This window comes from Typopeltis vanoorti, chromosome 3 (assembly GCF_054136105.1).
Source record: "Typopeltis vanoorti isolate ZY-2024b chromosome 3, IOZ_Tvanoo_1.0, whole genome shotgun sequence".
Taxonomy (NCBI): domain Eukaryota; kingdom Metazoa; phylum Arthropoda; class Arachnida; order Uropygi; family Thelyphonidae; genus Typopeltis; species Typopeltis vanoorti.
In genome coordinates this window covers 71982964-72009837 of record NC_143551.1, presented here as the reverse complement: position 1 = coordinate 72009837, position 26874 = coordinate 71982964, and the positions used below count along the sequence as shown (strand labels likewise).

General features: G+C 33.9%; 1 protein-coding gene across 4 annotated transcripts in view; it reads left to right on the top strand.

Moving 5' to 3' along the window:
• LOC150108262 (uncharacterized) overlaps positions 1-21067 on the top strand; it is a 406756-nt gene extending 385689 nt beyond the window's left edge. For 3 of the 4 annotated variants that reach the window (XM_090390668.1, XM_090390669.1, XM_090390667.1), the window contains one exon: positions 14982-21067. In XM_090390668.1, coding sequence (XP_090246794.1) covers positions 14982-15451 — 470 coding nt within the window. In that variant the 3' untranslated portion in view covers positions 15452-21067. The remainder of the gene's footprint in view (positions 1-14981) is intronic. The other variant, XR_016548126.1, reaches the window with a different exon arrangement.
• The last annotated feature ends 5807 nt before the right edge of the window (positions 21068-26874 follow it).

Sequence of the window (26874 nt, the reverse complement as noted above, 5' to 3'; positions counted from 1 at the left end):
CAAAAACATTCAGAATAATCTATGAAATGCCATGAGGACCAGAAGACTTTTTGGTATCCAATATGGACAAGATTCTTTTGATTTCTTTCTGAAAAAAAAAAATCAAAGGTGAGACATGAAACATTGAATGTTTGAAATGGTGTGAGGAGATTTACCAAGATAGTCAGTGCAAGAATTGGAGGAAGAAGTAAGAAACGAGGAGATTGGCTTTCTCTGCAGTTAATGATGCAATAGAATACAAGTTCAAAGGAAAAAGAAGCAGGGTTGAATAAAAGTTACTGCTGAAGCAAGTAGTGTTGCCTTGAGACAAGATTAGAAAGCATGACTGCCATTTGAATGTGATGCAAGTTTTCTTCTTTTAGCTCTTTCTTTTGTATGTGTTCAGAGTTTGTTTTTGCTTGCAGTTATTTCAGGCTTTGATATAAATTAGAAAAAGAGAGAGAGAGAGAGAGATTTCATTCAAAGTCGATTGTGATACGTCTCATTCTTTTCTTGTATGACCTTCTTTGAGAATACACTTCTTGAAGAAAAGGAGGCTTAGATAGGACAAAAATCTCTTACTTTCTAGATGATGAATAGACAAGGGTGACAGTTTTGTAGAGGTTGGGAAAGTGAATGGGGAATACATTTTCTTATACCAATAAGAATTGCTTCAGTGATATATTCATTGCAAACATTTCAATCAGAAGAGTGAATACAATAATCCAACCAAAAAATGAGAGGACATAGAAGTCACAAAGCTCACTTGTCATTTTTATAATACCAAACCATGTGGTTGAGAATTTGTTGTGTGATTGTTGTTTCACAATAAACATTAGCTTGTGGTCTGAATTGCCTAGAGAATAAACATCATCCTCAATATACTTAGAAGGGTCACTGATGAAAAAATGATCTAGAATGTTTGGGAAATGTTTAAAGTTATCTTGTATTCTGGTAGGGATGTGAAAACAGTTTGTGTGAGATCAATCACTACTTGCTTGTACAATTGGAGAAAGAAAGTTGGTTGGAATTATGAACATTAAAATCTCCAAGGCAGATGACATCACTATGAAGAAAGTTGAACTGGAGAAAATCAGCATGTGGTCAGCAGAAAAAAAAATCAAAAAAGTTGTTCAGAATGGTTGGTAGCATTAGATATGATAGAACAGAACGGAGAGATATTTAGCCAGACATGATCAGCAAGATTCAAGTTGGAAACTCTCTCTCTGACATGATATATCAGATCAAACATATCATTGAACATATCAATGGTATTAAGACACTGTGCAGGAAGCTGTGGTATGATCCCTGAACAACAACTTGTTTCATATTAGGCAGTAGACCTTCCAACAGGACTCAGCCCCCCGAACATAAACTGAGGACCACACAGCAGTGGTTCAAGACAAATGTGTCCTACCGTATATCACCATCTGGAAGTCCCAATCTCAATCGGTTGAACTTCAAATTGTGGTTGGAGTTTGAGAGAGAGAGAGAGTAGCCTGTAAGAAACAACACTGCAGCATCGCCAGCCTCAAGGCAGATTTGAAGTGAGCAGTGGCAGCATTTCCATTGGATGTTGTGCATGCTACCATCAATATGTGGCCTCACGAACTTTTGGCATGTGTGAAGACAAAGGGGGTAACATTTTGAACATTGAGTGCTGCTATATGCACGTTATACATGTGGTTTCTGTGGGATGAAAGCTATAAATGATTTACTGATAATTAATGGCTTATGCACTGTTCAAGTTGTAACAGTATTTAGTGATATTTTATAATATAATGATTTTATATAATATATAAAAAATATAATAGTGGAGTTTCTGAATTCAGGTTGGTTCCAAAAGATTGGCAGACAAGACTAGTGATATTTGATGAAAAAAATCAATGTGACATGAGTTTTTTTTTACAGTATGGAAAAAAAAAATTAAAAAAAAAAAAACATTTAGGTTACATTTATAGAATCAGTATAAAGAAAATAAATATTTTTAAAAAATAAGAACTGTAATAATTCTTTCTTAACTTTGCTTTCCAACTTTCTGTATATTCCATCATTGAGGTACAAAATAAATTAATTACTGCTCTCTGCTAAGCATCTATTTTAGGTTACCTTGTGGCAATTAGTTGGTTACCTTGTGGTATGCTTGAGCTCTAAAGATAAAATGATACATTATGACACAATAAGTGATAATTCCCAAAACAAATTTTGTTAGGGCCAATAAGTAAGGTGGAAAAAAATGTTCATTACATAAAGCATACCACAAAATCAGCATTAATAAATAAAACTGAAAATTAAACCTCATATGGAATCTCTTCTAGCTATTTCATGCCCCCAATTAACATTGATATTTTCTTACATTAGGCAATGAAAAATCATCCACCACATAAACACCTCATTGAAGACCTATATAAAAACACCTTAGGTTTTCACAGACCTCAGTATGTCATTATCTCATTTCTCTTTCTGTGCTGGTCTTTTCGTGATATAAAATCTGGATATCAGTTTAATCTGGTTTAATTTAATGCATTAAACATATTTAATGCATTACATCTAAAACAGTTACCACATTTACAGGATTTTATCAGTGAAGATAGTGATGAAACACTTAATTCTTGTTGAGAGGCTTATACGCTGGTTAAACATGATAACTAATATTTAAGGAATTGACAGCGTATACTAGAAATATAGATTAAATAAACTTTAATATATACCTTCCGATATTTCGGCGAATGTCACGTTGCCATCTTCTTGGGAACTTACTACACAGACACGTGCACACAAGTACTAATAACAGCAAATGAGACTGAAGCTAGGAAGCTAGCGTTTCCTAAAGTCCTGATGGTGCCCCCTGGCGGGCTATATTGGTAGTTCTTGGCCTTTGGGCTGAAGTTCTTCTGATAACAGTTTCCCAAATTTGGGACAGTTTCATGCATCCAAATTTGTTGAGGTTTGGCATGTTCCTAAGGGCCGAGGCTGATTCCATGAATAGTCTTTCATACTTGAACTTGCTGCGGTGTATTACTGTGGCTTTCTTCCATCTTATTCTGTGGCGAGTATCCAGAGCGTGGTCTGCAAGCCCAGAGTGGCTGTACTGGTAAAATCGGATGTAATCCTTGTGTTCTGAGTTTCTGATATTTGCTGTCCTGCCTGTTTGGCCAAAGTAGGACAGTTTACAGCTGCAAGGGACCTGGTATACACCAGGTAGGTCTAGGGGAAGTGGTTGGTCTTTGGTGGAGCGGATAAGGGTTGCCAGTTTTTTATGTGGTCTGTAACAGGTGGTCAAGTCGTGTTTTTTTAGGATTTTATTGATTTTTTCCGAGGTGCCTCTGATGTAGGGGATAGTGATAGATTTAGAGTAATCTTTTTTGTGAAGGGGAGGGAGTGGTGGGTTGTGGATAACTGGGTTAAGTATTTTTTGGATTTTTTGGAGGGGGTAGCCGTTGGCTGAGAAAGTGTCACGGATGTGATTTAGTTCAGTGGTTAGGGCTTGATCATTAGAACAGATTATTTTTGCCCTGTTGAATAATGTTTTAATCACTCCATATTGTTGTGAGGGGGGGTGGTGGGATTGTTGGTGAATGTATCTGCCTGTATGGGTGGGTTTTCTATAAACTGAGAAAACCAAGGTTCCATCAGGTTGGCGGGTGACTAGTGTGTCTAGGAAGGGGAGTTTATTGTTTTCTTCTTTTTCCAGGGTGAATTTGATTCTAGGGTGTTGGTTGTTCAAGTGTGTTAGGAAGGAGAGGTCGGAGAGAGAGCTTTGGTCGGTACTACATGACGTCTCGTGTACGGCAGCTAAAAAAGAATTTGAACGAGTACGGAGCCGACATATCAACAAGTTTGATAAATTAACAAAGAACTCGGCGCCCAAACTACAAACCAACACTTGTTAACCTATCGTCAGCTACCTTAAAGCCAGAAGCACTCCACGCTCTGTCACGTGGTTACAACTTCACCATTGCTCCTAGGAAATTACCTGCCGAGGAATTAATGATTCAAATTGAACGCGGGATTCGCCAGCTGCCTAACCACATCGCCAACGATATCAGATTGGATGTAGCCTGTGTTCTCAACAAAGCAAAACCTCCAAAATCCAACATATCCAGTAGTGAATACAAGGCACTACAAGAATTGAAAAGAAACAAAAATATAGTGATCACCAAAGCGGATAAGGGAAACGCCACTGTGGTACTTAATCTTAAAGATTACACAGGTAAGCTCAAGGCTTTATTATTAGATCGTTCCACTTACCTCCCCATTAATTACAATCCCACCAACTCACAAATTAGAAAACTCCATAGGCTCCTTAAGAAGGTCACTTCTTGGCCTGAGGAGATTACCAACAGACTAAAACCCTATAACTCTAGACCCTCCCCCGCATATATGGGCTCCCAAAAATACACAAAGAAAATGTGCCATTACATCCCATAGTGGATGGCATTGATTCCCCCACTTACAAACTAGCCAAGCATTTAGCCAAAGCGCTCTCACACTATACTGGCAATACACCATCACACATAAAAAACTCAGCCCACTTCAAAGCCAGTATAGAAAACCTTACACTCCAACATAATGACATAATGGTCAGTTTTGATGTCTCCTCCCTATTCACGAATGTCCCCCTCAAAGAAACCTTAGAGCTAATCCAAGCTAAATTTCCTCCCGATATCTCAGCCCTATTTCAGTTTACAATGAACTCAGGCTATTTCGTTTGGCAGGAAAAATTCTACAAACAGATAGAGGGGACAGCCATGGGTTCACCACTTTCCCCACCCTTGGCCAACTTCTTCATGGAGATGTTTGAAGAGAAAGCCTTAAACTCAGCCCCACAAAAACCTACCATATGGCTTCGCTACGTTGATGATGTATTCGCTATTTGGCCACATGGCCCGGATTCACTCCTCTCCTTCCTAACACACTTGAACAACCAACACCCTAGAATCAAATTCACCCTGGAAAAAGAAGAAAACAATAAACTCCCCTTCCTAGACACACTAGTCACCCGCCAACCTGATGGAACCTTGGTTTTCTCAGTTTATAGAAAACCCACCCATACAGGCAGATACATTCACCAACAATCCCCCCCCCCTCACAACAATATGGAGTGATTAAAACATTATTCAACAGGGCAAAAATAATCTGTTCTAATGATCAAGCCCTAACCACTGAACTAAATCGCATCCGTGACACTTTCTCAGCCAACGGCTACCCCCTCCAAAAAATCCAAAAAATACTTAACCCAGTTATCCACAACCCACCACTCCCTCCCCTTCACAAAAAAGATTACTCTAAATCTATCACTATCCCCTACATCAGAGGCACCTCGGAAAAAATCAATAAAATCCTAAAAAAACACGACTTGACCACCTGTTACAGACCACATAGAAAACTGGCAACCCTTATCCGCTCCACCAAAGACCAACCACTTCCCCTAGACCTACCTGGTATATACCAGGTCCCTTGCAGCTGTAAACTGTCCTACTTTGGCCAAACAGGCAGGACAGCAAATATCAGAATCTCAGAACACAAGGATTACATCCGATTTTACCAGTACAGCCACTCTGGGCTTGCAGACCACGCTCTGGATACTCGCCACAGAATAAGATGGAAGAAAGCCACAGTAATACACCGCAGCAAGTTCAAGTATGAAAGACTATTCATGGAATCAGCCTCGGCCCTTAGGAACATGCCAAACCTCAACAAATTTGGATGCATGAAACTGCCCCAAATTTGGGAAACTGTTATCAGAAGAACTTCAGCCCAAAGGCCAAGAACTACCAATATAGCCCGCCAGGGGGCACCATCAGGACTTTAGGAAATGCTAGCTTCCTAGCTTCAGTCTCATTTGCTGTTATTAGTACTTGTGTGCACGTGTCTGTGTAGTAAGTTCCCAAGAAGATGGCAACGTGACGTTCGCCGAAATATCGGAAGGTATATATTAAAGTTTATTTAATCTATATTTCTAGTATGCGCTGTCAATTCCTTAAATATTAGAAACACTTAATTGGCCTTGCTGGCAAAAAAAACCAAAAATAGAAAGAACATTTTGGTGAAGGTCTACTCACTTCTGGCATAAATTGCAGTTTAACTAAATTTTTTAAAAAATAATAAAATAAAATAAATAATAAAACCATTAAATTAGTGATCACTGAGAAATGCAGCATAGGATGAGCAGTCCAATTCTATGAAAACTGATTGTGAAGGATTGTATAAATGAAAGATTAACTGTTTATTGGTATGTAAATTTCTCGATTTCTGGATTAATCACAAGCATGCAATGTTTTTGATTAATCCAGAAATTAAATTAGTGATCACTGAGAAATGCAGCATAGGATGCGAGCAGTCCAATTCTATGAAAACTGATTGTGAAGGATTGTATAAATGAAAGATTAACTGTTTATTGGTATGTAAATTTCTCGATTTCTGGATTAATCACAAGCATGCAATGTTTTTGATTAATCCAGAAATTGAGAAATTCTGGATTAATTATCCAGAATTTCTCAATGATCACTGGTCAATAATCCAATATCTGTGCTCTTGGAATTGCCAAGAGCACAGATATTGGATTATTGACCAGTGGTATGATGTAGAAGTTTCTGATATGGTACAGTATGGTAATGGTGCCATATGTACCACATTACATGGTACATATAAAGATGACTGAGTGGATTTTTGTAGAGGTGTGATGATCCAGAATTTTGTTTGCTAGAAAGGATAATGCTATGTTATGTCTTGAAGGTGATGCAAAATCTGAGGCTTCTTGTCTAACTGCTTAAACTCATGGGTTTGTGGAAAACTAAATCTAGTTATCAAAAACTTTAATCACATGCACCAGTTCATTCGAATTGCAACTTTTGTTGTGATAACTACTCTTAGAATGCATAGTTTGTGCTAAGTAATTTTAGATTGAATTGTTAGAACATGATCAAGATGTTCTGTATAAAAACAAAGGCCAAGCATAAAAATTACCAGGATACAAGTGAAATAAAATAAGACCAATTTATCATTTAATTTGTGTTAATAAAAGAAAAACTTTATTAACACAAATAAATACACATTCACATTTCCATGGAGAATTTACCTTAAGCATTATTTGAATGTAATACTTTGTAGGTGTTTCCATTGTTTTCTTTACATTTCTGAAGTCAAGATTGTAAGGATCCATTAACATCGTTAGGGACTTTTCGGCATGCTGACTTAATTCATCATCAATAATCATGTTTCATAGGCCTTGCTTTTATCATAGCTACCAAGAAAAAGAAATATGTTATCTAAAGATCAAACAAGTAGATGTGAAATAACTGCAGACCTGCTGTATATCCATGCTCTGTGGGCAGCGATTCAGGTTTGCTGAAACAGCAGGAGATTATGTGTTTCAACAAAATTGGATCAAAAATGCTTGTTCATACCATCAAGGTAATCTATCAGACTGCAACCATGGCATTCCTTACTTAGTTCACATTCTAAGGTGTAAAATTAGATATGAATGTCCAGATAATTTACAATCCTGAGGTAATTCTTCACATTCCCACCATGTTGACATGAAGTAGATGACATCCTGAAAACTGTAATTAGAACTATGTTTCATAGCAATAATAGAGTCTGTTTTGATGAACTGCTCTTGTACTGATGAGTGGTATGAAATAAAATAAAAGTGATACTGCCATACTACTGGCACAGAATCGTTAATCACAAAGCAAGTGTTACAATTTTTAAAAAAAGCTTAAACTTTTCTAGGTCTTGAACCAGATTCATAAGCTCCCTATCTTCAGATTTTCAGCTTCAAAAATTTCACTGTATCAGCACTTTATTTTTTTTTAGCACTAAATTATTATTATTATAATGGCAGGCATCTCCATGAAGTCCAGAGGCTCATTGAAGGAGGCTTACACTAACCATTATTCACACAATACTTATCATACTTCTCCTTAAACTCATCCATTAACAATGCACTCATAACTGTCTACAGTAACTCATTTGCCGCTTTCCAATAAAAAAAAAAAATACACAACTGCTAGTGCAAACCTCCTCTTCTGTCCCATAAAATACATTTTTCAAATATGTATGTATTTCTATCAGGCTTACACCTTAAACAATAAGAAATTCAGTTACCATTTTTTGCTTTGTGCATGCAGCTATAACAGCAACCATTTTGAACCCACCTGTGCTGTACTCATGTGACCAGTCACAGTGCCACTGTAGTGGAACTATAGACTACTGTCCACTCAGTGATGTGTAGAGCTTTCTGCAGTTTTCAAATTGAAAGAAGAAAACATGGGAGAATTACTTTTGTACACACATATCATATCAGATGCTTTTGAAACCCAGCACACAAATTATTGTAATATCATAACACAAATATACATAATACACTGGTTTCCATGGCTGAGTTAGCATACCCACTTTCCAAGCAACAGGTCGTCGGCTCGAATCCAGCCGCGGGCATGGATGTCTGTGGTTGTCTTCAGATATGAGATGAATTTCATTGCCCAGCGTGAGACCACCACCACCACCCTGCTTATTGGAAGCCTGAAGTGGCTTGAAAATGTTCCGTGTTTAGTCTCTAGAGCAGGGGTCGGCAACCTGCAGGCCGCATGCAGCTCAAATGTGCATTTCTGTTGGTTCATAAAAAGTTGACCATACTTACATGCCATGTGACCCGTATGTTGAATTATTTAAATAATAAATTAAAAATAATTTTATACCTATACTTCATGATATCACCTGTGCAACTTGGAAATACAAACAAAAGGAAACTTTTGTTTGTATTATTTAAAATTTACAAACGGAAGTTTCAACAAGATTTGTTGATAAAAATAGCATCGAAATGTGATTATTTTTGAGCATTTTTAATGTCGACATTGATGACATACCAAACCAACTACAGATGGAAGTTTTGGAATTACAGCACAATGAAACATTAAAGAATGCATTTTCATTAGAAAATATCCAAAAATTTTATCGATGCTTACCAAAAAAAATTTGAAGGATTCATCAGTTTTGCAAAGAAGATGATAGTCGCATTCGGAAGCACATACATTTATGAATAAGCATTTTCTGCCATGAGTTTTAGAAAAAATAAATTTTCTTCTTGACCTGACTGATGAACTTTGCATGCTTTGATTCAAATTTGCATCTTGGGTTGTAAAGTGGATATAGATAATTTGGCTAAGGGAAAACAATCACAAAAGTCACATTAAGCAGGGAGACACACATATCGTGATGATAAACTATATTACTTTGTTTTTATGTGATAATAATTTTTCATCAAGTTTCATTTTCATGCTTGTTTCATATCTGTACTTTATAAATATTTCTGTTTTTATTTTTATTGATAATAAAAATTGATAACTTAAGTATTTTTTCACTCACTATTTTCTCTTAATTAAACGCTTGCGGCCCGATTATTAAAAATAAAAGTTGAATGTGGCCCGCTAGTCTGAAAAGGTTGCCAATCCCTTCTCTAGAGCATGATTTCCAGACTATGTAAAAATAAATAAAAAAATTACAAAAAATATATAAAATTGATAAAATTGGCAAAAAAAAAATCCTTAGCCCACCCCATGGTACAAATGTACTGTAAGTTTACTAATAACTTTTCATGGGTGGAACCACACACAAAAAAAAATTAAGGAACAAAGAGAAAAATCAAAGTAAATCAAAGTAACTCAAAAACAATATGATATGATATGTGAAAAAAACACAAAAATTGTAAATAATTAGTTTAATTCAGAGACAAATGGCTATGGTACATTTAATGGATCAAAAACAAGAGGTCCAAATGAAATTGTTGAAATGCTTCAATAAGGAATGTGGTCACCCCTCACAGCAATACAGTGCTCACAATGATGTTTCATACTGTTTATAATGGTGAGAGCTCAGTTGATAATAGCAACCATTGTTCCTACAAAGCTCTGCTTAGCCACATAAGGTTTTGGGTGGGATGGAGATTTAGAGCAGCAACATGTGTACCTAAAGCATCCCAGGCATGTTCAATGGGATTGAGGTCTAGAGACCTAGCTGGCTGGCCAGTCCAAACATATGTATGGACTGGCTGGCAAAATGTCATCTCTATAAATTGCAGCATTCATGGTTCCACTTGGAACCATGCTCTGTGGGCAGGTGGCAGATCCACCTAACAAGATGCCTCCCCAAAGCATCACACTATTTCCACTATAAACATCTCTTTCACAAATATTAGAAGGATAATAATGCATACCTGGTTCTCTCCAGATCAGAGCGTGCCTAATAACACTCTGTAGAGCAAATTGAGGCTTGTCTGATACCAACCAATCCCAATTTGGTTGGTATTGTTTTACAGGTCTTGTTAACTGGTCTTGGGTCCAGTTAATGTGGAGCCTGGTCCATTTCAAACATTCTATCCTCTGGCATGGAGATAGGAGCATGGAGACTACTAGTTCTTTAGCATACAGATCATCTTTGTGAAGCCTACACAGTGAAAGCAGATACCAATTCCTGTTGCCAATGGAAGATCAGATCATAGCTGATTTGGGATAGCATTCTTGTTTCAGTGAACAGATAATCTGAGAAAGTCACACACCACTGTTGTAGCCTGTGGCCTTCCTTTATCTTTGTGGTGCTGTTTGTGACTGTTGGAATTAGTTTCACAGTCTGTGAACTATGAAACGATTCCTGCGCAGCCATCTGAAGTCATTTGTTAAATGACATCTTGCAGCCATATTCAAGAATTTTGCTATGATGAAATGTCTTGTTCTACAGACATAAAATAGAAAACCACTTCAAAATGCCAGCTTTCATGTTATAGCTTATTTACATATACTGCTGATATTATCACATTTTGCATAATGTACCTGTCTTTCATATGTTTTTTCTCCTGAGTTACTGTGATTTTTCTCTTTGTTCCTTAATTTATGGAAACAGGTTTCTATCATATATCCACACTTTCCATCTAAAGTTTGCAGTCCACAAATTTTTGATCTATTCCTATAATCATTGCACATATTTATCATCTTGGTAATCACTTCTGGATTTTCTCCACCATTTCCTCATCCTCAAAACCAGGTAACCAAAGCTGTACACCATGGATGTCAAACTCGCGGGCAGCATGTGGCCCGCGGCGAATATTTTTGTGGCCCAGCCAAACGTTCGCCAATGACAGTGATTACCACATGTAGCTGTGTTGCATGCATTTCCTTTACACGCAGGCGAACCATTCCCCCCCCCCCACACACACACACACTATTTCTACCAGCCGATTATATACCTACTATCACGTGCATGTGCCACGCCCATGTCTAGTCGTCTGTCTTGTTTGAACTGACTTGTTTGGTGTGCATAACAGGAAATATTTCGCTTTCAGTGAACAAGAAAAATAAGTTTATTTACGTTATGCTTATTAATTTGTGCAGTTATTTAGTGTCTGATAAGTTGATGTTCAAGAAAAAATATCAGTTTTTATTAAAATATTCTATTATTTTATGTTAACGATTATTAATTTTTATCAGTCCTTTGTATTCAGCATGTCTCTATCGAAACCAAGTGATAGTAATAAACGAAAAATTGCTGACGAACATCGAAATTTCCAAGAAAAGTGGGAATTGGAATATTTTTGCTGTGAAGTAAAAAATAAAATAATCTGCTTAATATGTAATAATGTTATTTGTACCAAAGTTATACAACATTAATCATCACTATGAACAACATAAATCAAAATATGATAATTATGAGGGATTAATGAGACAAGAAAAGTTGAAAGAGCTCAAGTCGGGACTGAAAAAACAACAGTTCATGTTTACTCAAGTATCACCAGAAAGTGAAGTGGCAGTGCATGCAGGCTACGTCTTGTTGGAGTTGATAGCTAAACACTCGAAACCTTTTACTGGAGGTGATTTCATAAGGAATGTCTAATTAAAGCTGCAGAAATTATTTGTCCTGAAAATATTTTAAACAATCTCTTTGTCTCGAAATACAGTTGCAGAAAGAATTACTGATTTGGCCGACAATTTAAGTGTTCAGATCAAAGCAAAATCATCTAGTTTCGAAGCTTTTTCCATTGCCTGTGACGAGAGTATGGACATTGGGGGCGTAGCTCAATTAACTGTGTTTCTTCGTGCTTGCAACATAAATTTCAACATTTTTGAGGAATTATTGGAACTAGTACCAATGCATAACACTAGTACAGGACAAGATATATTTAATTGTGTTTTTGAATTTCTGCAAAAATACAATCTACCTCTGTCAAAATTAACTTCTGTAGCTACAGATGGAGCTCTTTCTATGACTGGAAAAAACAATGCTTTTGTGGCATTACTACGAAAAAAAAAACCAAAGTGAAATTTATGATGGATCCAAGATTCATCATACGCATTGCATTATACATCAAGAAGTATTATGCACGAAAGTAATAAACATGGAAAATGTGTTGACATCTATCAAAAAAATCATTAATTTCATAAAATCTCGACACTTAAATCAGCGGCAGTTCTCTGCTTTCTTAATTGAATTAGAAAGCAAATATTCCAGTTTGTCCTACTATACTGAGGTATTGGCTATCCTGCTTCAAGACTCTTAAACAATTCTGGCACTTGAAAGAAGAAATATGTCAGTTCTTAATAACTAAAAATCAAGACACAAGCCTGTTTTTTTGACACAGTGTGGTTGCAAGATTTATCCTTCATGGTTGATATAACAAAACACTTATATGATTTAAATTTAAAACTGCAAGGAAAAGATCAGATCATTACAAATATGTGTGACCAAGTTAAGGCATTCAAATGTAAACTAGTTCTTTGGGAAAAGCAGTTGAAAAATGAAGATTTAACACAATTTCCGATATGCAACATGAACAAATCAAGTTTAAGTGAAACTGCATCATATCAAAAATAAGCAGAAAAAATTGAGTCTTAGAACTGAATTTGAAACAAGGTTTGCAGATTTTAAATTTTTGGAAGACAAGTTTTCTTTGTTTTCTTCGATTTTTTCAATAAATATCGAATCAGTACCTAATCAAATGTAAATGGTGATAATTGAGATCCAGTGCAATTCAGATTTGAAGGCAAATTCAGTGAAGTTGGCATGCCTGGATTTTACAAACCTGCCAGGTTTAAAAATACTTGAAAATTCGCATATGAAATTATATCCATGTTTGGAAGCACTTATCAGTGTGAGCAGTTATTTACAGTTTTGAAGGGAAATAAGTCTCCTGTCAGATCCAGAATTACTGACATTCACCTTGGATCAGTTTCGAAAGTAATCACTGCAAACAAGATTTCCCCCGAAGTAGGAAAGATAGTAACAGAGAAGAGATGCCAAGTGTCAGGAAGAAAACATTAATTTTATCATTGTTCTTGTTCTTTTTTTTATACTGTACTTTTCAAAATAAACCTGCGTTTTTATGAAAATTGAAGTTTTTGTTTTTTGCAGCCCGCATAAACTTAAACCTCGTTTATTTGGCTCATGTTAGCCTTTGAGTTTGACATGCTTGTTGTACACAATAGTTGAGATTCAGCCATATCAAAGCCTTATGTAAAAGGATAATAAGTTCAACATCCAAGTGATCCTTTGAGCTGTTTTGCCCACTTTAGGAGTGATGGTGGATAAAGATCCTCTATCACTCCAAAATCCCTAGCCTCATCAGTTTCCCATATTCCAGTTCCATCGGTGTAATGCACAGCTTGTCTTCTTGTCATCCCAAAGTGCATACACTGCCACAATGTAACCATTATCCTTGGACTACACTGTCAATCTGTTCAAATCATCTAATATTTAGACTATGTGATGATTTAAACTCTTGTAAGGTCTAATGGAAAGAATACAGCACAGAGTAATAATAATATATACGTTTCTTAGATTCTATATTTCATCTCTGTCACAGAGATATCATCAGGGATACAATCTCAAAACTGTATAAGCATGCACAAAACAATAAGTGACAGAAAATAAACTAAAAGCCTAAAAAAACTAAAATAAAATAAATGTCCTATGAGGAGCACCCCTCTATGAGTGTTGTTGGGCAAAATCTTGGGAAGTTTAACACATTCATATTTATTAGGCTTGCTTAACAAATCTGCAGATTCTAACAAAAGTCTTTCAAGTTTATATTTGTTGTGGTGAAGTATAGTAGTTTTTTTCCATTTGATTCTGTTCAAGGTATCCAAAACATGGTCAACTAGCCATGCTGACCATAGTTATGGTGGCAAATGTATATTTTGTTGTCTTCTGGGAAGGTAGTGGCAGGTCTCCCAGTTTGACCATAATAAGGTAATTTGTACAGAATCAAATGGAAAAGAACCACTATACTTCACTGCAACAAATATAAACTTGAAAGATTTTTCTTAGAATCAGCAACAATTGTGTTAACCTAATCTTAATAAATATGGATGTGTTAAACTTCCCAGACTTTTAGTCTAATTTCTTCTACTTATGGTTTTGGGTTCTTTTGTGTGTGCTTGAACATTTAGAGATTGTATCCATGAAGGTGGTATTTCTGTGACAGAGATGAAATATAGAATCAAATAAACATATTTTTTTGTTCCTCTGTGCTGTATTCTTTCCATTAAACCTTATAATGAGTATTTAGATCAATCATTCTATAGTAACTCTTCATTGCCTCATATGGGAAAAGAGCAATATTAATATTGTCCAAAATTCCTCCATGGATTCAATATCCTATCAGTTTCCTTTGCAGAATTCAGCAGTAATATGGTGTAATCATTGCCTTTATCCAACCCAAATGTTACCTTATTATAGAAAGTAAGGAAATTACTAAGCCAAGACCTACTTACTCTCCATAATGCTATCTCCCCCCCCCCCCAAATGAGTATCATCATATTCCTGTCCACTCTCTCCTGAATTCTGTACTTAACCAACTTTTCCAGTGTTTTAACCATCACTATATCATGTTTATAAAGTTAAGAAAAATGAGTATGCTGGCTAATGACGAATTTGTTATCAGTTTATATAAAATTTTATGAAATAGATTTTGCTTTAAGATTCTTAATTTTAACTTTTCTATTTGTAAGCAACCCAAGGAGCCTTGAAACCCAGCACACAAACATATGTAATGGCAACACCTGGAAGTAATCCAACTGTTGTGATGGCGGCAGCAGCCCAGCAAGGTATGAGGGGAGTTACTCCTGTAAATGTTAAAACTCTACAAGGATTCAAAGTGATTCCAGTTTCACAAGGAAAGAATTCAAGAGCTCAACCCCTTTTGGCCAGAATCCTTGCTCCCCCCACTGCTGTTACATTACAGCCTGCAGGAACAGTTGCCACTGTGTCTCCAGGAATAGCACAGGCAACACCTGCTACTGTAAGCATAGTACAAGGACTTGGCACTGTTTCTTCACACAGTCAAGTTCCAACAAGGACCGCTGTAAAAACTACAAGTGTTCCTCTTGCTACAACTAGTAGTCAACCCGTCATCGTCCAGGTTCAGACTTCCACCGTGAAAGCACCTAGTGACACAGTGGTCTCTTCCAAAGATAGTTAAAGAGAACAAAAGAATTATTTTATATTCATATTTGTTTTTATTATATTTGGAATGTGTTTTTCCATTGCAAAGTAAAGTTTTATAAAGGTAAGTGGTTGAAAAATTTTTGTCTATAAGCAAGCAACAAGCATTTAAAAAGTACTTGGTGTGAGACTGAATAGCTGACTTTCTTACTATGGCTGTAAACTACGGGTATAATGATCTAAAATATAGTTGTGATGCTTCATTTTGTAATTGCTGTATTTGCATATGATTATATGATAATCTTATTTCATTAATTTATTTTATCAGAGGTGCATAAATTTTAATTACATAGCTGGTGGGGATTAACATTATTTATAGCTGTAGGTCAGTAAGTATAGTTGCATCTTGTTATTCTCTAAATCATAGCATAATCCACTACTGAATTATATACTGAAAAGTATTTATTGTTTTGATACCTAATTATATCTAACTGCATATAAGTCTTCAGTATTTGCACTTCTGTTGTTTTCATAAAAACACACATCATAGATTTTTTTTTGGGGTGGGAGGGAAGATTACAGATGAAACCATATAGTGTTAGTTTAAAAATGTTGCTTGGTATACAGCTATATATTGCAACTACTGTTTCCCTAAAGCTGTCGATATGTTACATTCATGTAATCCATTTCAGCCAATGCTTCAGTGCATCACATGACAATCTCTCTTGCAAACTTTTTTAGAGTATTATTACTTGCTTCCAAATCATGCCGTTTGAAAATTAAATTTTTACATTTGTGTGATAAAAAAAAATTTATCATTTAAAATTTTTATTTTCCAAATCATGTCTCTTTAATTTCCAGATTGAAGATGCTATCATATAGTTGTTAGATGAAGGCATTTCATTATATCTTCATATTTACATTTTTCTAATTTTTAAGCAGTTTTCTTATTTATAATCATTTTTTTCTTATTATAAATGTAACCGCTCCTCTTGATGTAAAGAATTGTCATTGTATTGTGTTTTTAAAAAAAGCAAGCATGTTCAACTTTGTTAATGGCAAATATTATATCCCGTAGATTACAGGAGTATTTATTATCTATTAGAAACATATTTGGTGATATTTTATTTATTTTATGCAGCTGATAATTTCAGATCAGATGCCTTTAAAAATGTTGTCCTTTGTGTGCCAAATGTCTTTACATTTATAACATTAGAAATGCAGTATTGTTCTGTGTGAAGGAAAGGATAGAGCAATGATGCAAATCCCCACCCCCTTTACAAATGTACCATCATTTCACTTTCTGCTATATATTATCATTTAGTTTTACCATTTCATTGCTGTGACATGCAAGTCATTGACTTTTTTTTTTAGTAAAGATTAATGGAAATTAAATAACAGAAAAGACTACCTTATTCCAAGTAGTTAATTAATAATAATAAACATATCTAAACACTGTTAAGTCTATTATTTAAAATTATTTCTGAAAGAGAAAACTTTTTTTAATATAAAAATTATAATTGAATGCTTAAGCGTAGAATATTTCTTGATAATGTAGAAAAAATTTCTTTCATTTGGCAGTTAATTCTTTCAGATACTGTATATTTAAAATCAAATGTTAAAATATCTAAATTATCAATTCATTTATCTTAAATACTGTTTCCTATTTATAAATTATTTATACAGCAAAAGTTAGAATTACTTAGTATCAACATAATGAATTCCAGTTAACTGTAGCGATAAAAATTTTTTAGAACAGTAATATTAACATTAATTGAAAAGTGAAACCAGAAATTGCTGTATCAAGTGTTAAAAAAATGTTAAATTAATTCTTAACTTAATGATTCAGTTTTATCTTGGATATTACTTATCTCTCCATGACTATAGAATCTTATCACACATTTGCAGATAATTGTAAAAAAAAAAAGAAAGAAAGAAAAGAAATGGCAACAAAATAAGCATTTTTATTAGTTAAAAGTCTCTCATTATTTACCATATGATGTAAATTTTATTGGTTGCTCCATGGCAACATATTAAGTATTTTTGTGCATAAGAAATATATATATATGCTATATAGGCAGGGTCCATCTGAGTCTGTTTCCCTTCTTCTTTCCCCTACCTCCACACATTGTGGTCTTAGAAATATGATAGTTATGTTATTGGAAACAATGTCTTTAAATATTTAGAACAATATAAACATTATCCCACACTTGTTCCTAAATTAACACCAGAGAAAATAATTTCCTTAGCATTTCTCATCAGTACATCACAGGTTACTCATGAATGGCCCTAATGGGAAATTAGCCACTAATACCAGGAGCAATAGTTATTAGGAAATCATAGTCCCTTGCTAAGAATTGAAATATAAAATTCAGAAAATATTTTCTCTAACAATTTTTTTTCAATACACATTGATCAGTTCAAATTTGTCATCTTTATTTGTGCATCAGAATAGGTACTTATTATATTTGTGTTGTGTTCTATGCTGATTTATAGAAATCAACACCGAAGACATAAAGCATGTACAGTTGATTCTCACTATAATAAATGCCATCATAACAAACTCACTTACTATAAACAAACTATTAGAAGATTTCAACCATCCATAAGCATTATGCAATGTAAAAGAAATTTACTACAGCAAACTGTCTGCTTAAACAAACTATTTCTGTGGTCCCTATGGGTTTGATTTAGTGGGAGCCAATTATATTATGCATACCATTACTTCATGGCATTATCATTCCTTGGTAATACAGAGTGGGCCATTGATATCAGTTATCATTTGTTGAACATAGAATAGTTGTTTTCTATTTATCTTTCAGGTAGTATGGAAATTAGTATGCCACATTTGTCTTAGAGATATTTCAGTTGAGTATTATTTAAAAGTTAATGCTACTAAGGTTATTTTACATGAAAAGATATTCAAATGCTGGATTTAAATTCATGCAAATAGATTGAGGGATTAGGGTGGCTCTGTCACATTGCTAAAACATGAAACATCACAAAAATACTGTGATTGCGTATGTTGTATGACATGTATTGCTAGAATTGTCACTTAAAAAAAAGTTTGCTGCTTGTGCAGGTGGTGGCCTCTATTAACTATCATGTCATTTTCTTCAAAAACAAAAAAAAACAGGGACCTAATAATGAAAGTGCTTTATTGTGCAAAATGCTAATTTTTTCTGGCTTCAACTATTATTGGTGTAACACATGGATTGTCTGGCAGCTGTCCAAAATGAGTACTTTCTTCAACCTGCTAAGTTGAAGTATTGGGAAAGTTTATGAAATTTTTAGATTCTTCACTCTTATTCAACTAACCACTGACAAAATTCAAACTCCCTTTGCAACATTTCTATCTTCAAAGTTTCTGATCCATCTGAATTAGCAGGCCTCAGAAGTAAAAGTCTTTGCTGAGTACTGTTCTGATAGATATCTTGCTGATGTCCATTTGTGCAGAGAGAGGGAGAGAGACAATGGGTCGATGTTGTTGAATTCTGTAACCCAGCTGGCAAGATGCTGTAATTGTTTTGGTGTTTCAAGGTGCATGCTACCTGTTTTTTTATGATGGCACTCTGCCTTCTTGAAATTTCTTCACAAAGGCGAGGATGTTTTTTTTTAAAATCCAGAATTCTTTAAAAATGCTCTTTGTATTTGAACAAACAGACCCAGATTGAAAATAGAGCTTCAAATTTTTCACAATCCAGTGCATGATCTCTCACATTAATTTCCATATGAAATATAAGCCAAAAAAAAGGGGGGGGGGGGAGGAACTGTAGTTCAATATTTGTTTTAAATAGTTGAACAATAAATGGTCCTGCATACAAATAGAGACGCTTTCACCATTGTTCCTTCTTTCATTCTAGAAAATGTTTTAATTTCATTCCAAAACATATTTTTAGCTTTCATTTGAAATAGAAATAATAATCATTCCCATAACATGTAGATGAATTTTCATTTGCTTAAATAAGAAAATGTTACCACAAGATGCTTTGCTTTTCCTAAAACTTTACATACTTATAAAATATTTAATAGGTATCTGTAGGTGTATATTAAAATCTCAAGAAAATTCAGGATTTTCTTGATTTGTTTATTATTACTTTATTTATTTAGTTTTTTTAAGCCAAGGTACAGATAGTGTATAACATTTTAATTATAGTATATTTTCAGTATTTAAATCCATTCTGAACTGCCAGTTTATTAAATGAACTATTAGATAAAATTAGATTCAAAAAAGAAAATAAATAATACATTTTTAAACAAGCAGATGAAAGAAAATTATAACTTATAGGAGGGGGGGGGACATAAAGTGGCCAAAGATAAATTGCATTCTGTACAAATCAGCAACCTAATGCCATAGTTTTCTATGGAAACTCATGACAACTTCTGGGAGATATTTCATTCAGAATAGCCAGTGCACTAGGTTTTATCTTGGTCCTGCCCAAGGTACTGTGCTGACATTAATATTAATATATCATGTGCACATTATAAATGCCAAACTTTGGTTTTATGTGATACTTGTCTGTAAAAGTGGCATCTTATTTAAAATTAATTGAAATTCCTATTTATTTTAATAGATTATCTTTCTGAATAGGATGGTACGTGTCAGGCATATTACATTCGCATACAGGCAGCAGTTACTCAGCAGAAGCAAAATAGTATATGCAATATGCCTTGCTGGATAAAAAACAAAAGTAGATACTCATCATATGTCACATAATTTAGTTTGCTTTCATTGTAATATTTATGCACCTTCACATTATTAATGGAATTATAAGATTAAACTGAATTGTTAACTTAAAGTTAAGGATAGTTTTTTGTTAAGTTCCATTCTCTTGTCCAGAATTTATCCAAACTTATGATATTAAGTCTGCTTACTGGTTCTAGTTGTAGAATTGTTTTATTATTTTGTATTAGGCTGATACCTTTAAGCTAGCATTGTTCAACTATTAATGTTATCACACCAAGTATATTGCATATGTGATAAGTAGCAGTGAATGAGATAATGTAGCATCCTGTTTATTTGTGTTCACTTTAAGTTAATATATCCACTTCTGGTCACAAATGTATTTCTAATGTAGATATCATCTATCATAGATAAACATCACTTAAGTTAAATTTTTGATTTGTAGTCCCAAATGATTAATGAAATGATGTTATTTATTTCATTTTGGATTATCTCTACCTCCTTAAAATAGGTAGTTCAACTACTTGCCTTCATCATTCTGACTCATTAAAATCAAAAGTCATATTTTAGTAGACAGATTCATTTATTTTGTGTTGTTGTTGCCGAGGATAGGATTCTCAGAGTGTCAGGTTATGTTTTTTATTATATTGTTGTTTGCCTCTTTAGATTAATATGGATCTAATTCAGTCACTTTAAAGTTATTCATTATAATGAAGGTATATAAATTCTTGTCACAAATAGTCTGTTAAAATGCTGCAAATTGTTTCCGTTAATGAAATCTGGACTGACTTAAACTATTTGTGGTGTTAGTGAATTACATTTTGTAAAATATATGCCCTCCCTCATGTATATTTTCACCTATGGAATGTTATTTGTAAAATATTATTTACTTAAATAAAATATAAACTATATCTCTTAGCAAGTAATGTAAAAATTTAAAAAAAATGTTTTAAATGATTAAAATGCTAAATAAAACATTAAAATGTTTTTATATAAAATCTTATTATGATTTTAATATTTTTTGAAACATGAACAAATGCTAGAACTGCTTCTGAGAAAGTTAAACAGGTTACTTAGTTATCATGCCATAAAGGATGCCAAAACTAGATCACTTTAAGAAGAGCATAACATCTTACAGTGCATCTGTTCTTGAGTTTTAAGTTTAAAACTCAAGAACAGTGAAACTAAAAATGAAAAGTATTTTTAGTTTCAACAACAAAAAAATTTCAGCAAACAGTTTTGACTATTTACAGAAAATTTACAATAATAGATGAACTTTGGGTAATAAGGAATAGTTTCTTACCTGTAAAGTTTCTGTATATAGACACTTATTACCCAAAGTTCCTCTGTAAACAAATATAGTAAGATATCTTAGGCTGCCTCATTATTCAATCAACTAATAATGACATTAATTTATATGAAATGGAGTTGCTTATTAGTCAGAGCTAGATGATAATTGGCAGGAGACCTCCACATAGCCTTTGAGGAATATGGAAAACCAATCAGAGTTTTTGACTTAATGGCCAGTTCAACTTTCTTGTGATGCACTCCATTAGTGGGTATCTACATAAATGAATGAATGGAAGAGGATGGGCTTGCAATTTGGAATTTAGCCAACCAAACTGTATTCTCTGTTGGCTTAAACCAAAAGAAAATTGATGATACAATCACATGTCATATTGTTTAGTCAAACAAGGCCTTTGCTGTTTTCATTAGGGAACTAGGGGTGAACAGAAGTCAGTTACTAGAACAAACTCGACATCACAAAAATTCAAGATACATGTCATTGCTGTAAGAAGTATCATTGGAAAAGAAGTGGAATTGTAGTTGTTATTTAGAAAAGTACCACATCAATATGATCGTTGTTAAAAAAAGAGGATTCTTCTAAATAATAACTACGAGATGTTATAATCGGCCAAAGAGTGATCAGGGAAAGGAATGAGTAGCTATAGTATTCAGTATTTAAATGTAATTTAAATAGGGGAATTAAACAATAAAACTTGTCTGTGCATATGATCTCACAAAAAAGATTTACTAAGAAAGAAGAGGAGGCATTTTTTGAGCTGCTAAAGAAGGCTGACAAAGAAAAGGCTAACATTTGTCCTTATTGGAAATTTAAACAGCAGAACAGGAAATACATCTTAGACAGAGAGAAATGCTTTGGGAAACTTTAGAAAAAAGGATAAAGCTAATAATAATGGTAAGTACCTACTAGATTTCTGTTTGGAAAATGAAGCAGCCATTACTAATACCATGTTCCATCATAATGATGTACACAAATTCACATGGAGAAAAGACACAAGAAACAAGAATTTCATTGGCTGTTTATTGTTGATAGTGATATCATCACAATGGTTTAGGACCTAAGACTATACAGGGAATTTGTAATTGCCATTTAATTTGAATTTCAAATATAAAAATTTATAAAATTATAAATTTTATAAATTTTTAATTATAAAATTTATAATTATAATTTTATAAAAATTAATTTCATTTTTATAAAATTATAAAAATTAATTTCAGATTGAAAGAAAAATATGTAATTAATAACATTCGGCTTTGAAATAATGTTGGATCTAGTATCCACTTTGACTACATAATTTTACATAATCGAAATGAAGCCTTATAGCTCTTCCTTTAGTAATTACTTTTGCACACCTCCCAAGAATTCACTTATGAAAAATACGTTTCTCTAATATTTCCTTAATGCTGAACGAGAGTTTTTGCTCTCTTTCTGCCTGGTCTCTGAAGAGAACCAACCAATTCGAAACAGCTGTCAGGCGTGAAACCTTTATCAAAAGCACTAATAAAAGGATGCTCAGGCAGCACCCATGTCTTTTAAGTAGTGCAAGCTAAGGCAACTTGGGGATGCTGAGGATTGTATTCTTGTAAGCTCTCAGGTCAACTTACGAAACTTTCATAGTTTATACAAACATTTGACTTTGAAAGAATATTGCATGTAGTATCCACTTTGCTTATGTAAATGTACAGAAGTTTTAATAAAGTTGAGCAGCTTTCAGGGTGAACTATAGACAAATATATTTTGGAGTTTTTGTGGATAAGAGGATGTCTGAATGAGAGATATCAGACAGCAGTTTATTCAGGAGTGAAGTCCAGGTAAAGGCTTGTAACAAGCAGCAGGCTACCAGAACTCTGTACTTGAGCCACTACTATTCAATTTGTATATTAATAATACAGCAAATGATCTGTATTCAGATGTTTGCTGATGATAAAAAATTGGGTGAGCGATAGTTAATAAAGATGATGTAAAAATTTTGCAGAACAATTTGAATAGATTGGCTGTATGGGTAAAGGAGAAAGGCTGTCAGCAATGCTCCCTCTAAGCTCTGTGCATGCATGCCAGTCAAAAAGGGGGGTGCACTGTATGCATAAAAATTTTACTTTCATAATTTATAATTTACAGTCAATAATTTTTGAACATGCTGTAAAAATGAATTATATGATTAATGATACTTGTCTCTTATTTTATTTAGTAATTTCTCCAATGTCTCCACTCCAATATTACTTTAACCCATTCCAACTTAATAACTTAATACACCCTGTACTCTGTGGGCCAACTGACACTAACATCAAACTGCAGGGGTATATTTGTTTACAGTGTGTACTGTCCAGACCAGGGGGGGGGGGTGTCCAACCCTTGGCTCACGTGCGGCTCTGCACTGCTAGTGATGTGGCCCCATAAGATCCTAAACTTTTAACATTATTATATAACGTAGAAAATATGCTATCTTTCTTTCTGTTTTGAAACAGGAATTTGAAAATAGGTTTCAAGATTTTTGTATATTTGAGACTCCATTTTCAGTCAACATAAATAATTGCTTTCGAATTTTCAAATGAACTGTATAGAGTTGCAATCATATTCAACCTCAAAGAAAAATTTTATCATGTCTCTTTGCTAGATTTTTTTTAAGACCTATCTTCCCAGAGAAAAAATATTCTTCGTTTCACAATCACGCTTTATTCATGTCATTGCTTTTTTTGGTAGTACTTACATTTGTGAACAACTATTTTCAAGAATGAAGCATACAAAGAGTAAAGTTAGAGCAAAAATTTCTGATGAGAGCCTTGAACGCTCACTACGAATTGCAACCACTTCCATCGAACTTGCCATTGATACATTGGTTTCACATAAACAAGGCCAAATGTCTCACTGGTTTTGTAATTATGCTGCCCTCTTTTTTTTTTTTAATGTTATAATAAAAAATTTTAAAAAATAAAGGAAGTTTTGTTATTTATATACATTAATTATATTATACATTTTATATGCAGCCCAAGACAACTCCTCTTCACTCAATGTGGCCCAGTCAAGCCAAAAGGTTTGGCACCCATGGCCTAGACCAACGCTTCCCAAACTGTGGGCTGCGGCCCTCTTGGGGGCCGTGAAATAATGAAAACAAATTTCAAATGTTTTAAGACTAAGTAGATATTTTTTATCTTAAAAGAAACGTATTTAATTTTTATTATTTATTCTTTTAAATATTTGTTATTTTTTTATATTTTAATGGAAAAATTCACACATTGGTGTTGGTTCACGAATTTTGCTTCCTGCGTATATCGGCGCTTAACGAATATTAGTAAATATATGCTTATTCATATAAGTTTCATTTCAAAAGTATTGATAAGAAGCAGAAAAAAAGTTTACAAATGCAAAATCTTGCGCTCATTTAAAACAGCCAAGTTTTTTGCGCTTTAAATTAATGTTTTATTGCTAGTGTACACAGGTGCGGCAATGCTGGGAAAGAAATACGCTTGGCATGTATGTTTTGTATTGAATATAAATACAATAAATATTATAATAATATATGTCTCTATAAGGATTTTTTTCTGATGGGGGAGCATGAAATCTTTTAATTTTTCCAAAGGGGGCCTTGACATCTATAAGTTTGGGAAGCACTGGTCTAGACAGTACGGTCACTGGAACTCTTGCAAACAGTGATGGATTTTTATAGCTACACAGATAAGCAAATAAATTTAGTGCTCACAATTTTACAGTTTATAGCTGGAAAAAAATAAAAGGGGCAATATTAATGAGAAATGTTATGTTAGCAGTTTTAGCATTAAACCCTCAAAACGCCACTGTCAAAATTAAAGTGGAAAAGAACTGCAAATTTGTTTAGATTTTATGACTGGACAAATGTAATATAATTTGTTTATAAACTGCACATATATGCAGTATTTAAATAGGCTGAAGGAGTGAGCATTTAGGTTTCTTTTATAGAAATATTTAGCATACAATGTACAAGATCTTTTAACACACATGTCACATTTTAGGCATATCAGATTAAGAGTTTGTGCCTTGCAACTTTTGCTATTGTTAACACAGGCTACTGCACATACTGAGTCTGAGACTGGAAATTTGCATACAAAATATTTTTTTATGCAAAATATGTTACACATTTTGGGATGAAAAAGATTACCAGTTGTACATTACATTAATTGATGGAATTATACTCAGGAAATTTTATTTATTGGTTCCTACCCATGAAAGTTTTTTTGTAAGCCTGCGTTCGTTCTTACCAGATTGGCTAAGGTTTTTTCTTTCTTTTTTTATTAATTTTATATATATATATTTGTTTAATTATTTTATTTATTTGTTTATTTATTTTACACAGTCTGGAAACCTCTGCTCTTGAGACCAAACAGAAGTTTTTCAAGCCACTTCGACTTCCAATAAGTGCAGCAGTTGTCTCACACAGGTGATGAAACTCATCTTGTTCATCTTCTGCTTAAAGACAATCACAAACATCCATTGGCTATTGCAGCCAACCAGGCTGGCAAATTGATGAAGGTAAGGATTTGGGAATGTTGGCAAATAGGGAGTTAAAGTTAAACTCACTATTCCCAATTGCTTACCTAGCCATATCTAATGTTCACATCTGAAAGATTGCAACTTGGAACTTTTTTTTTTAAAGAAAGAGAATTATAGATATTTTTAATTGAATGTAATATTCCTTCTTATCCTGTATAATAATAATGGTAAATAACTTAATCATTAATGACTTTCCTTGTCTCTTCTCTTCATAGAAGACAAAGTTTTCCAATACCACTGTTTTCCAAGGAAAACAGTGGTATGGGAATTACAGTTGGTGCTAAAAAAAAAAAAAATCACTAACCTCTAATTTGCCAAATAGCAGAGAGTAAACAAAGTAACAGACAGAGTTCCTAAAGCACTTAGGTGATTATGGATTAAAGATCAACATCAAAAATCAAAAACGATGTTTTCGGGCAAAGACCTATGAAAATTTCAATTAATGATAAAATATTGGAAGAAGTAGAAAGATTCACTCACTTGGGAAATGTACAACACAGAGAAGCTAATCTAAACATGATATTAAAGCACACCTTGCTAAAGCCACTGTTGCTCTTCAGAAGTTACAACCACTTTGGAAGGACAACAAAATACAACTAACTATAAGACTCTGCCTTATCGACACCCTTCTAAACTCTGTCTAACTATATGGATGTGAGAGTTGGAAAATGAGAAAAGGCTATTGACCTTCAAGATAAAATGCTACAGAAAACTTGGCACACATAACAAATGATGATGTCATCATCTTCAACAAATTCCTGATATGTACCCTCAAAGGGGTGTACATGATATTATGATAGTACTACATGAAAAACTTACGTCATTACTAACTTCCTATCAACAATTTTCCTCCAAATCAATCTGTTATCTGTCAAGCCTCCAACATTATCAGATCTTATATTTCTGTTTCCTAAGGCACTTTTTACTGTATCAATCCACCTATACC